The sequence below is a fragment of the Apaloderma vittatum genome, unplaced genomic scaffold, assembly GCF_000703405.1.
Source record: "Apaloderma vittatum isolate BGI_N311 unplaced genomic scaffold, ASM70340v1 scaffold6114, whole genome shotgun sequence".
Classification (NCBI taxonomy): Eukaryota; Metazoa; Chordata; class Aves; order Trogoniformes; family Trogonidae; genus Apaloderma; species Apaloderma vittatum.
The window spans coordinates 24939-38571 of NW_009710865.1; the positions used below are offsets into that span (position 1 = coordinate 24939).

Sequence of the window (13633 nt, forward strand, 5' to 3'; positions counted from 1 at the left end):
ATGGCCCGAACTGAAGACAGAGCTTGTCCTCCTGAAAGGTGGAGATAAGGAAGAGGTCGATCTGTAGTTAAAGCCCTTGCAGCATAAACAAGTAAACAGTGTGCTGATCTGATCTATGGGGTCAACGTAATTAATATTTATTCAACTATGAGACACATCTTGGATCTCTAGTGTCCACCTTAGAATGGTAAAATGTAATCAGTGTTTCCTGGAGGAGACTTTGAGAATCTGATCACAGAACCGTGCAGATATCCCACCTTTTGTGTCACTGTTTGGCTGAAGATTTGGAATATAAAGAAAATGATAAAAGGAGTCACATTTTCAAAACTGAAATATGCATTAACACATTGGGTTTGCCTTTCAGCATCTAGATTTTCAAACTCTTAACTGAAAACATTGAGTTGTTTAGACTTTAAAAGAACTTTCATCAAGGTTTTATTGTGCTCATGAGACCCGTGGAAGTATGTGGTGTTTACGTAGTGTGAAAGTTCTTTCTGCTCATAAAGATTTGCAGATATGGCCATTGCAAGCATCATACTTTTTATGAGTGCACTTACTTTATCACTTTTTTTTGGTTATTTTTAAAAGGTAAGTCCATGCTGTAAAGTACAGCATTTTGTCATTTGGCAAAGTCTAGTTTTGCCAAAATGGTAGCAAAGTAAATCATGTTATGGTGGCAGTTTGAAGGCTGTTTCAGTGTAGTTCCAAAGAAAGACATTTGGTTCACAGAAGATATAAAAATTTTAAACACAGACTGTGACTGTTCTAATTTTTCACTCCCCATACTGAGTTATAGGGTGACCTCCGTGAAGCGGAATAAAAAAAAATAAAAAATTTTGGAAATCCGTTCATGTGATTAATAGTATCCAGATGATACAAACCAAACTGGAACCTGTTAATGGAAAACTGCTCTCTCGGCACAAGGAGATGAAACCTAGTAAATGAATTAAAAGCTGTTTAAGGATTGATCCTGACAAGCTTAGAGCTCGTATAATCAAGAGACTGAGTGAATATTTCTACACCAATTAACTCAGATACCCTGTTAAAAAGAAATGTAGCTAAGTCACTACAGTCTCTAATCTACAGCCACTTAAACCAATAGTACCTTGATTAACAATTTAACTTGAAAACTTTGCTCGCAGATGCAAACTAACAGCCTGTATTGAAGGTAAAATTTAACGATGCCTCTAAATTAGGTGTTTGCCTGACTGCGGTTCCAGTTAGTTACTCATTAATTTATATCAGCCGTTAATAAGTAAGATGAACATCAGGCCTAATGAATTATATTTCATTGACTTAGACTGACTCAGTGAGGTTTGAATACCTTAAATCCCCAATTCAATAGTTTTGAGGATGTAAATAACATTTGTTAATGTGTGTAAGCCCATTATTAACACTTAGAACAGTGGTAATATGTTTAGTTGTCTTTATTTTAAAAGCCAATTTGGAGTCCTGAATGACAGAAAAATTAAGATGGTTTTAAGAAATTAAAATATTTAAATAAATACTGCCTTGCCACCACTCTCTCTGGGAGCTAGCTGGGTATGTGCTATCACAGGAATTGAACTGTACTTCTAAAAACCTCTGTGGATTTTTTCTGACAGTGACCTGCCCCGGATTTCCCACAAAGCTGATATCTGAGCAGGGGTTTGAACCTGGATTTCCTCCCTGTCTCTATGAACTTCTTAACAATCAAATTACTTCTCTTTTTTTTTGCAGTTGTGGAGGGCATGCAATGACATGAGAGATTTAAAATGCTGGCAGATCATATATTTGCAAATCCAATGTTATACATCTACCACAAATATTCAAGCTCTCATTCTTTGGTAAATTAATTCGTACTTTCTCCTTCATCTTGCGAAGAATTATCTTGCAGTACGCCGATGATGTTGGTTGGATTGCAACAATAAATTTGTATGATTTTTAAGGGGAAATATCACCTTACCCTTTTCTTCTTCTTCTCAAAGGCTGATGAATTCTTCGTTGAAGCAGTAACGCTGAAGCAGGTGAGGAGGGTGAGGATAGGGCATGATGGCAAAGGAGGAAGCAGTGGCTGGTACCTTGCTAAAGTGATAGTGAGGGAAGAAGGACAGCCAGAGAGTGAGGCTGTGGAATTCCCCTGCTACAGGTACTGGAAATGCTTGTAAAATTATGCCTCCATCTATGCATTTGCGAGACTTTGGAGAGCACAGTTGTTGTTCCAAGGCTGGAATTTTCTGAGCCTGTCTTTAATCCTTTTTATTTAGCCTTTCGTTTATTTCTGCTAAGCCTGAAAGCAAAGAGTGTGGATTGGGAGGTTTAAGATACGGTTAAATCCCCTTACCAAATGAACAGCAATCTGAATTGTGAACTTCTCAGCAAATTAGCTCAGTAGTACAGAGAAATTCCAAAAGGCAAAATGCAACCTTCCAGTGCCACATCCAGTCTCACTGCAATTGCCCGTTGCAGAAACATGCTCTGCAATCTGCTAGTTTTTATTGCATGTGGTCTCTTGCATACACATCCCATCTTTCCAGGAGCAATGGGATGCTATTTTTGTGTTGGGAGAACGCAAAATTGCTATGCTGCCATCTTGAGAGCTCCTTGCATGAATGGAAATGCATATTACACAGACAGGGATAGCGGCAGAGCAGAGGGCTTACTTACTCACCCCTGCGGGTGAGTTATAAATGTATTCTTCTCTTTCCTAGACAACCAAGTGGCCAAAAGAAATGTGCTGTTCTGAGGCTACCCACAGGGAATGAGATGCACCATCTGTCCTGGCACTAACTAGGGTCTGCCTCAATATTGCAGCACAAACTAGAGAGAACTGGGTGAAAACATTAGAGACTAATGGCAGCGTAGTTCAGTGTCGTGTAGAGCCCCACTCCCCTTCTCAGGATGTCCACCCTATAGGATGGCAGCTCACTGAGCTCTGCTTAACAACATCAAGTGCCTGTTCTAAAAAGTCATCTCGTGAGGGATAAGTGGAATTGTAAAACGCAAAGGCAATTATTTTTAAATTGCAAACAAAGGTGAAATCTCTAAGCTGGTTACTTGTCTCTTGTCACTATAAATCAGGAAGAACTCTGCTATAATGAAGGGAGTCAAACAAATACAGAACAGGAGCCATCCCTGGCCTCTCTGCCTTGCTAAAGCCACATCACATCAGAGGGCAATCTCACTGGGGAGATGGGAGGCAGCAGCAGATGCAATGTCATCCCGGTTGTGAAAAGCAAGCCAGTCCCTCCCGTTTCAAAGAACCAGCCACCATGTTGTCATTGCTGCCTTTTGACGCGTATTTAACAACCATATGTTTTACGGAGTTAAGCAAGCAAGCTAGACAGGTTTCTGCTTGGACATGAAGTGTCCACATGACGAGCTGTTTCGCTTAGACTCCTCAGGGACATTTCTGTGTCTAACTGCAGCTGGCTCATTTTAAAGATGTCCTTTTGAATTGTTTCCTTACTTGAGTGTTTGACTGGGTGTTTTCCCTCTTTTGGGAGCCATGAGCCCCTTCCCCTTAGCTTGACACCTGTGGAACAGAAGCATCAGAGTCCACAGGGCATTCCCCTCAGGCCAGGGACAGAAGAAGGAGGCAGAAAGAAACTCCAAAAGCTTATCCCAAAAATATTCCCAGGGTGCATTCAGGTTTCAGGTCAAAAGTGATGGAATTCCACTCTTCTTACCTTTTTTAATGTCTCTTTTTCCAAATGATATCAGTGTTGTTTATGCAGCTTTATTTGCTGTCCTTGTGCCAGCATTATCTCTTCCTCTCAGATTGAGTAGGTAACATGACTGATCACCTCCAAACACAGGGACAGCTGCTCCCTCTCTCTATCTTTGGTGCCTGTGTCTCTCAAGAGACTGGGGCATCATCGCAGTATACGGGTGTCGTCATGGAGTCTGGAGATATCTGAGGGAGAAGGTGCTCACCCACTGCATCCTCCATGTGAGGGATAAACATCTCCATGACCTGCAGTATTTGGATGTTCCCCTCCAGTCCTGTAGGCCAAGGACAGCTTACGTCCTCGCTGCTTTGGCAGCTGCTCAGAGAGGCTTGCTTCACCTGCTTCTTCAGAGCCAAGATGTTGAAGAAGACTTGGCCAAGAAGAGTGGCCTTTCTTAGTGAGCCAATACAAGAAAGGTTAGTTAAAGACTCCATCCAGGGGACACCAGGATAGCTTCTGTTTCTGCTTGGCCAGTCTGTGGCCAGCCAGTGGACATGCTGATGTTCTCATTGCCTTCATCCCCAAGACCTGATTAACTTCCACTTTTCTACACAGCACAATTGCATGGAGAAAACAACTCCCGCTGCTGTGTCCTTACTGAAAGCTACTCCATTTCTGCTGCTTAGCTGCTACTGTGGGAGAGCTAGAGGACAAAATGCCTCCCAGCAGAAACACGTCTCATTTGTGCAGAAAGCTCCACAGGTTTCTTACCTCTGGGAGCAGATACTATGGCAGAGAGCTGGCCAACCATCTTCCACTATTACTAATGTGGTAGGATATTCTTATAAATCTTCATTGTAAATAACTCACTGAAGACTCTGTTCTCATTATTTATATATTTGTAGACACAACTATGTTTTGTCTGTCACTTTGAAAGCTTTTTTATGATTCTGTAGGAACATCTTTACCTAATAGTTACAAGAGCTCTATGAGAAGAACTGTCTTTTTTGTACAAGAGCGTCAGCAGACATACTGAGAACTTAAGTGGATTAATCATGAATTTGTGTCAGATTCAGGAAGAGCACTGAGAAATAATGACTCCCAGGCCTATGCTTTCAAATCTTAAAACAGTTGGCTGCAAAGGGAATGGCTGGTAGCTCTGCTTAGAGTCAGTAATTTTTAAAATGGTCATTTGATCTGTGCTTGCAAGAAACAAACGCAGAATCACTAGTACATCTCCTGAACGTGTTGCAGTGTTATTCCTGCCTTATGAGGACATGAAATTACAATATCCATCCTTTTAGGGACAGAACACAATCATTCAGTGGCACAACTGAGCAATTTATACTTTATAATACCTTACATGGTTTAGGTATTGTAACTGTGAATACCACTAGAAAGTTCAAAATGGAAGAGTTTGTCTTTTGGCCCAGAGGTGGAGTCAAGACTTTTTGAAGCACAGAAGTGAGTCTTCAGATTTTGTTTTCTTTCCAAAGCTGTGTGGAAGTCCAGGAACGGACTAGCTGACATTCTCTAAAATAATCTATTTTAGAATAATATTTATATCCCAGACAGAAGTGAATTTTCAATCCAGCAAAGTCGTGAGTTCGAGGTAGGGTAGAATTTTATATGCTGTAAACCATTACAGCTCCACCAAAATCTTCAATGATACTTCATTAAATTTTTTTCTAAGCATATGGACTGTGTCATCCTAATTTCTCTCCAGCACAAGCATAAGGGAACATCATTAATTATCTGAAGAACAAGAGACAGATCATGAATAGAATGATGCACTAGGAGACTCCTGTGAAGAAACATTTGCTCAATCAAATGCCAAATGTGTTCAGTATACAAAGGATCCAGAGAAACCTCCTTTTGATGGCTAGAAATAGATGAAGATTCCTATCTACTTTACATGTATTTATATATATATATATATAGGTTGTATTTGAAGACACACACAAATACATACATATCTCTGAAACTAACGGATGTGCTAATCATTCTAATTGCACACAGGCTGCTTTCTTCTGGATTTCAAATGCTACATATGATGTCATACCATTTTTTTTCCAGTGCTTCCCTGACTCTGATCTTCTAGAAATTCTCTCTTAAGTGGCTTTCATGTCATGATTGTGTCTGCCATACTTGTGATACAGATATCTGTGATATGGGACACAACTACGCCCTTGCAAAATCCATAGTGGAGTGTGAATGACATGAACCAAAATCATATGGAAACTCTGATAAAATAAAAAAAGATATTGGCAAGCCTTTTTTACTAGGAATGTGATGGAACTATACTGAAAAATTCTATTTTCTGCAGCTTGATGTGTTTATAATGTGTTGATCCATTTGTGTTCAGTGTAAGGCTATAAGCCCCTGGATGCAATCTGCCACTCAGTGACACACTATTGGAATTACGTTGAAGTAAAATTAGGATATTGCAGCTGAAGGGAAGGAAAACAGTAGCATTCCTCATCCAAATACTTCCTCTGTCACTAAAGTTTTGTTTCTGAGAAAATAGTGCTTCTGCCACTTCTGGCTATTGTCTTAGCTGAAACAAAATAAGCCACTTCTGCTGATAAGCCTTTTCTTCATCCAGTCCAAGACATACTCCTTCTCTTGCCATCAGTATCTAGCAACATTGGTGGAGGGAATATCTTTATCCAAGAGTGTATCCCCCTTTTGATTCACTTTTCTTATCTGTCCTCACCACTGAGGCAGTTAGCATCTGCCATGCAGTGCAGAAATCTGTTTCTAGTGGGCTATGTTTCCATCCTGCCACCTTGGTGCAGACGTGATTTGCCCAGATCCATCCCACATTTCCCTAAAGCATCATCAATGATGAAGGTGACAGAAAACAACAGCATGTACACCAGCAACAGAAACAGCAGCTTGAGTGACAGAAAAACCAGCAGCAGGAGAGCAGAAGTGTGTTTGCCTTGTGAGCTTCTGCCTTCCTGAGGGCCTTACTGATTTCAATGGTCCCTGGGTGGTGGAGTTCAGGCGTGAATTTGGGGGGTCCTACTGGTTAATATCCATGTACACAGAAGCATCTTGACTTTTGGGATGATGTGATCCCCTAGACATCGGATACCTGTCCAAGGATGTGAATCCTGAGCCAACATCAAGAACTACATGATACAAAGGTATTAAAGGACCAGTTGAAACAGGTAAAAAAAAAAAAATCCCGCAACCCCAAAATATCAATAAAGGCTTCCTTTCTTAAGACAACATTATGTCTTAGCAAGATCCTCTTCTGCCCTCCGTGCATTCTACCCTTGCTCAATTCTTGACATCAGTTTCATGGTCTTCACAGATCTTTCTGCTCCTCTATCCCCACTGCACCTCTCAGCCTCCACTGAGGCACAATACTGCGCCTGATGCCCTCACATGGTGTTCATGTGATCATTACTTGTTCACATGCTCATCACCTTCATGCCTAACCCCTTAGCTTTTAGCCCCTTTCAAGCCACCTGCACATGGCCCATCTGCTTTACAGAGGGAAAGGGAAGAATACAGGGTAGACTGCTTACCCAATATCCCGCCCAGGCTTGTAGGGAAGCTGGGAGTGGAGATGTGTGTCTGTGTGGTGGGACTGTATGCACCTCTTTTGCATGGGGGCTTTGCTTCTAGGACCAGTTGAATCTATCTCATGTTTGGATTTTTTTCCTGGTGCTCTTTTTTTTACATGGTTTCTTTGAGCTTATTGTTTTCTCATGTGTGGGAAGGGATACAAGACAAAAGCTAACCTTCCTTCAGATCAATGAAGTGGAGACCTGTTATCTTTAGTCTTCTAAAATATCTGGCTTCTTCTTGGTCACCTGGTAAGTCCATCTGGTCATGAACATAAGCTGTGCTGGTTTATTACCAGAGAGATACCATAGGTTGGATCCAGCAGTCACTGGTTTTTGTTCACGTCCCCAAAGCCTAGTTATGAAGGTCATTTGCTGGTTTCCCTGGGTGCTGGCTTGTTGGTAAAATCGGAAGCAGAAACTTAAAGGGAAAGTGAGCTCCCCTCCCTTCTGGTGTGAGGGTCAGTCACAGAGCACGCACATGGCTGTGATGTGGCAAGAATCTTGCAGCACATCTGTTCTGCCTGTGGGCATGCAGAGCCAGGTCTGGTGTCACTCACATAGCTTACACAGCCACTTCTAAAAGGAAACAGTTTATGGGCACTTGTTTTTCGTCTTTATAGTTCTGGGTGTTGTTATAGCAATTTGCGTGACATGCCAGAGCTTGCTCACTTGTCCTGTGTTCACCCTTGCGGATTTTAAGCCATGGTTTTAAATGCAGACAGATGTGTACCCGGGACCAATGGGCTTTCTGGGAACTGCTCAGGGCCTGAAATGGCCCCAGTGTGCTGCAAGCAGGAAAGCTGACCCTGAGCAGAAGCTTACATGACTATTCTCAGTGCTGCCACAGCCTGGGTTCGAAGTGGAAAGTGAGAAACTTTTGCCATGACCCTGGCTGTGGTTGTACAGTGGTTGCTATATGGAGTGTGATGGGGTTGGGATTCTAATTCCTTCATCCCTGAGGTTGAAGGAGCAGCTGAGAAGGTGACTCGATGAGCAGTGCTTTCCTTTCCATTTTCCTTACAAGTTTTTTTCCCCTTGAGATCATGCTACATTTTGTTTTGTGCCCAGCTTTTCCTCTGAATTAGTCTAGTTGTGTCATTAGATTAATGTTGAGAAAAAAAAGAAATCCTTCCTTTTGCTGGTTCCAGCTTCTTCTGCTTACCCAGCCCTGAAAATGGGAACAGCATAATTCTCCATCCTTCCTGGTGGAGAAAAAGGGGTTATATACTTACCTGCAAGGATGGGAAACACGATGATAAATCAGAGTAAACAAACTAAAAAAAAATTTTAAAAGGATCATTTTTAGTAACTTAAATGCTATAAAGTTTATAATCAAGGTGGCTAGTAATAAAAGCTGACAGTATTTCTGGTCAATGGGGGTCAATGCTGTCAAGAGACTGCTCATTTACAGGAAAAACTGTGACGTTTGTCTTTCCAGACAGATGGACACCAGAGCAGATGTTTATCTGCTCTCATGATCTCTCTTCTTGGAAAAATGGAGGTTCAAAGTGTGACTGCTGCAGGGTCTGGTCAAACTCTTGCAAACTTGACAGAGATACAGAGCCTTTTGCCTACAGTGTGGATTCTTACTGTGTGAGCCCAGCTTTTGATAGGTCTAACAGTTCCTAATTATTCAGAGATAACTTACTTCTGTTTGTAAACCAGATGGCTTGACAAAAATGAGGATGATGGTCAGATTGTCCGGGAACTGGTGCCTGCTGGGGAGTCACCAATGCTAAAAAGTGAGTTTAGCTTGCAAAAAAAAAGAACATCTGGGCTTGAGCTGTGTATGCATTAATTGACTTGTTTTCTTCTCCTTAATAATTCATGTCAGTTCATAGTAAATCTACTGGGCTTTTTTTTGCCATTCTTATGTGCGAAGCTGCAGTAGGTCACTCCAGGGTAAATGCCTCTGACCCTTAAATCCTAGTTTATGAATGAGATTAATTTGCATAAGAGAGAGTAGTTGCAACATTGTATATGTAGAAAGAAACTTTGATTTTTAATGTCATAATTTTTTTAAGAACTGTTTTCCTGTCTAGCTTTCTCTGAAAGATTTTGAATTGTCACTGCTTCAGTAGATTAAATTCTATCAAATAACATTTTGTTCCCAGAGGAAAATCACCAAAAAGATTACGAGAAAACCAGGGCTCCAATACCACAATTTTCTTTAAAAAACACTGCTTAGAGAGATCATGTTGAGGTGCTTTTTGTTTTGTTTTAGACAAAATGCCAAAGCTATTGAATTAAATTGTAAGTATAAAAAAATGAAATCACTTCACTTGCCTAAGCTCATTTTTAGGGCTTGATGAGAGGGAGGACTACAGGATTTTTTTCTGCTTATTTGTGTAACTGCTACATCTCTTATGTTTTGGTGAATAACTCCAAAGTGTGACAGCTTATTGAGTGTGGCCATAAGATGCTGGATGCCTGAATGGAGAAGCAAAGTCCTTTCTGTTTCTGTAGCTGGACCCCACTCCCCTCCCCTATAACTGTTTGAAGCCTGGCTGAGCATTGGAAATGCTACTCACATGTCTCTGTTTTGTACATGGATCCTCCCTTTAGATGTCAGTTATCATATCAGCGTGAAGACAGGAGATATCCCTGGTGCCAGCTCAGACTCCAAAGTTTTCATCAAACTCTACGGTGAAAAAGCAGACTCCAGCAAAGAGGCTCTCTTAGTCTCTGATAATGATCTAGGCAATTATTTTGAACGTGGTCGAGTGGATGAGTTTACTCTAGATATGATGGATATTGGGAAGGTAAGAATTTATTGCAGGTGGCTCTGTACCTAGTGCAAGCATCTGAATGCAGAATCAGTATAACCCTCGGCATTCGATGTGATGTAAGAATCTCCAACCTTTACATTGGATATTAAGAAATAGATTTTGAATTGACTGATTTTTTGGAACAGGTTTCCCAGAGAGGTGGCTGGAAACATTCCACGTCAGGATGAAGGGGGCTCTGAGCAACCTGATCTAGTGGGAGATGTCCCTGCTCACTGCTGAGGGGTTGGATTAGATGACATTTAAAGGTCCATTCCAACCCAAACTATTATATGATTCTATTGCTTCAACAATCTAACGTACGTGATGGCTGGTGAAGACTGCTTTAAGTTTAGTATTATACACATACATAAATTATTTACATGAACATGGTAGAAGAATACAGTACCAGGAGAAGGAGATTTTTATGTACTATGTAAATTCTGTTGTGTTGAGTGTTTTTTTCTGCCCTCTGGGTTTTTTTGTGCTTTTTTAAAGATCAACCGAATACTGATTGGACACGATAACGTGGGTCTCCGATCTGGCTGGTTCCTGGCCAGTGTCCAGATCACGGTTCCAGTCCAGGGAAGGCAGTACATGTTCCCCTGCAACCGATGGCTTGACAAAGATGAAGCTGATGGCAGGGTGGAGGTGGAGGTCTACCCAAGTGAGATTGTGCCTATTGAGAAATGTGAGATAAAACACATTGAGAAATGTGTGCATTTTTTTTTTTTTTTAATAGCTAGGTCTAAATTTGTACTACTATCATTCTTAAGGGCCAGCTTAGACATGAAAACCAAAAAGGTCCCTGTCTCAAAGAACTTATGTTCATGAGAAAAGTAAATTATTCGTCTCCTGTTTTGTTTTCTAAAACAGTTGGGAAAACATTAGAGAGATTTCCACCTCCGTTTCCTGAGATTATATGAAAAATTTATGTCCTGGGCAGTGTAACACAGCACAAGGCACTGTGCTTCCTTCATTACAATATCAGTGGTTTCTGCTTTTTTCACATTTACCCACCCCGTTGCTCCTGTCCTGCCCCAGCTCACGTCCCGTCCTTCCTGTATTACCCCAATGCCTAGAAGAGGGAGGCTCTTTGGTAAATAAGGAGCAAATCGCTACTGTCTATTTGATTTTTATAGTAGTATTTTCTTGTAAGGTTGTGGTTAAAATTTGCCTTGGGATACTGAGAAAGGATGCTATGCTGTATTTGGCTAACTCCCTCCCTTGCATTATATTAAGCAGATAATTTAACCACTCTATAGTTAATACTGAAATGAAATTCCATTTTAAGGCTCTATTTTGCACACCTCTCACACTGGCTTAATACTTGCAAAAGGAAAACTATTGTTAGCCCTCAGTGAAGAGTTGTGTTATCTCACATTTGGTTTGGATAAGAGCAAATGGTCAGCTGCGTGGCTGTTTGTTAAGAGAAGGTAATTTAATTTGGAACCTGAGCCCTCAGGAATATCTCTGCTGATTTAATTGCTTTATTTTTGGACTAGTGATAAACTATGAGGTGTCTGTTGTTACTGGAGATGTGCGGGCTGCAGGCACCAATGCCAAAGTCTTCATGCAGATTTACGGCGAGACTGGCAAAACGGAACTCATTACCTTGGAAAACAGATCGAACAACTTTGAACGTGGAGCCACAGATATCTTCAAGGTATGAAGGCAGTCGTTACCGCTCCTGTGAGGAGAAACAAATGACCAACTAAGACATCAACAGGAATTGGCCTGATTGTGTAAAAGAATTCACTTAACAAAATTGCCAGGTCTGTTGGTATCTGATGTCCTCTACCGATGTTTTCAGGAGGGTTTTAATTTCCAGTAAGAGGTCCTGGGCTGAGGAGGCTGAGGACGACACCCTGTCCTAAGCAGGACCCGGCTATGTTGAACTGCTGTCCTTTTCCCGCTTGCCTGCTTGGGTTTTCTGTCCAGACAAACCGAAGTCTAGAGGAAAGGAATCATCTCAGTTCATGTCTTGATATGGGGTTAGAGCAAGGACAGGATGTGCTGTTGGGGCATGTCAGAGTCACATCCTTTTGCATTGAGGTAACCTCTGGAGACACCAACATCTGGACAGTAAAGAGCAGAGTCCAGATGGAAGCAGGACTTAAGGCACTTCCGTTGCATGTGTTCGCAGCACAAGGCTCAGCACAGTGAGGCCTAGGTCTCCTTGGGAATTTGCAGTCCCAGAGAGGAGGGATCCATCTCATTACAGTTAAGCACTTACTTGTATCTAATCGTGGAAACTGCGGAGTTGACAAGATTGGGGCATCCTCCCCATTGTCACTGGCCAGATGGAGGTGCCTTTACCCACAGGGTACCACAATTTCATGGCAGGTATTTTTGAGATCGTTCATCTCTTTCTGTCTCAGTCTCTTGCTTTATAGAATGGACTTAGCAATGTTTATCCATTTTTAATGAGTTCTTTGAGATTTAAGATGACTAGCACCTTATAAATGCTTGCTTTTTAAAGACTCTCTATAATTTTAAGATTAGGCCGTTCTTCTTTTAAAGGAAATAAGCTTTCCAAAATTTATGAGCAAAAGCTGTTAGCCAATATCAGGTTTATAATAAAGCCATATGTATACTGTTCTGTTTACATAGCCATGCTTATATCCTCTCTCAGATGTTTATTGCTGGAATTTAAAGTTCTGCCCATTGTCTGAGGTTTTTTTATGAGCACACAGAGCAGAAGCTCTGAAGCATTAAATGGCCAGATCCTCTATCTCTTTCATTATATGAATATTTACGGAAGGATATGGGCAAGAATAAGATTCTGTGAGCTACAGGCTAATAGGAATTGCCAACAGTAATAGACACGGAATGTAGGATGATTATAGCAAGTCTAGGGGTAAGGAGGTGTAAGGAAAGACACATTATTTATGCTAGTACAGCCAGATCAATTTTAGTTTTCTGATAAGCATCTTGTGTGCAATTGATTTTGTTTTAATCTACTGTAGAAAAATTGCTTCTAGACTGAAACCTTATATGCCAAGTTGCCAGATTTCAGCCCGAAGCAAGTGTTTGCAAGTTTCATAATGTGAACATTGCCTAAGAGCATGAGCAATCATCAGAAATAAATCATCGGTTGTTGTGGAGGAAAACCTTCTGTCCAACTTTGTTAGGTAGTAATCCAGACAAATAACATAAAACAATAAGCTTTGGTATCTGTTGTATTGACTAGAGAGATGGAAGTCTTTCTGATACAGCCTTCTGTCAGTGATGCATTGTGGTCACTAATGACTGTATCTTCACTAGCAAAGTGAGAAGACACTTTTCTAATTTTCCAGTTGAGAAAGAAAGAAGGGCAGCCTAATCCCATGGATCAAGTTATATAAGCCCAAATTTATTTCCTATTTGCTAAACCATAGTTTCTCACGTGGTTCATGTCTCGTGCTAAGTGTTAAATGTATCTTATTATTAATTTTAAGAAGACCTCAGACACTGGTAATCTCTAAAAGAATGGTATGATATTTTGGCATGTTCATCTTCAATGTCATCATAGAGACAGTGTTGGTGGGTAGAGCAGTGGTGAAGTAAGAAGCCTGGTAATTATGGATTCAGCTCCAATTCTCATCATGGCTATTCTGAATGTCTTCAGTTCAGACTGTTCAGATGAGATTTGGTG

At 41.0% G+C, this 13633-nt stretch overlaps 1 protein-coding gene across 1 annotated transcript in view; it reads left to right on the top strand.

The window, feature by feature from the left end:
* Positions 1–13633, top strand: part of LOC104272427 (lipoxygenase homology domain-containing protein 1-like) — a gene marked incomplete at both ends in the record, with an annotated part of 65769 nt that overhangs the window by 17070 nt on the left and 35066 nt on the right. The window contains 5 exons of the mRNA XM_009867414.1: positions 1968–2128; positions 8897–8973; positions 9797–9993; positions 10495–10687; positions 11502–11662. Coding sequence (XP_009865716.1) covers positions 1968–2128; positions 8897–8973; positions 9797–9993; positions 10495–10687; positions 11502–11662 — 789 coding nt within the window. The remainder of the gene's footprint in view (positions 1–1967; positions 2129–8896; positions 8974–9796; positions 9994–10494; positions 10688–11501; positions 11663–13633) is intronic.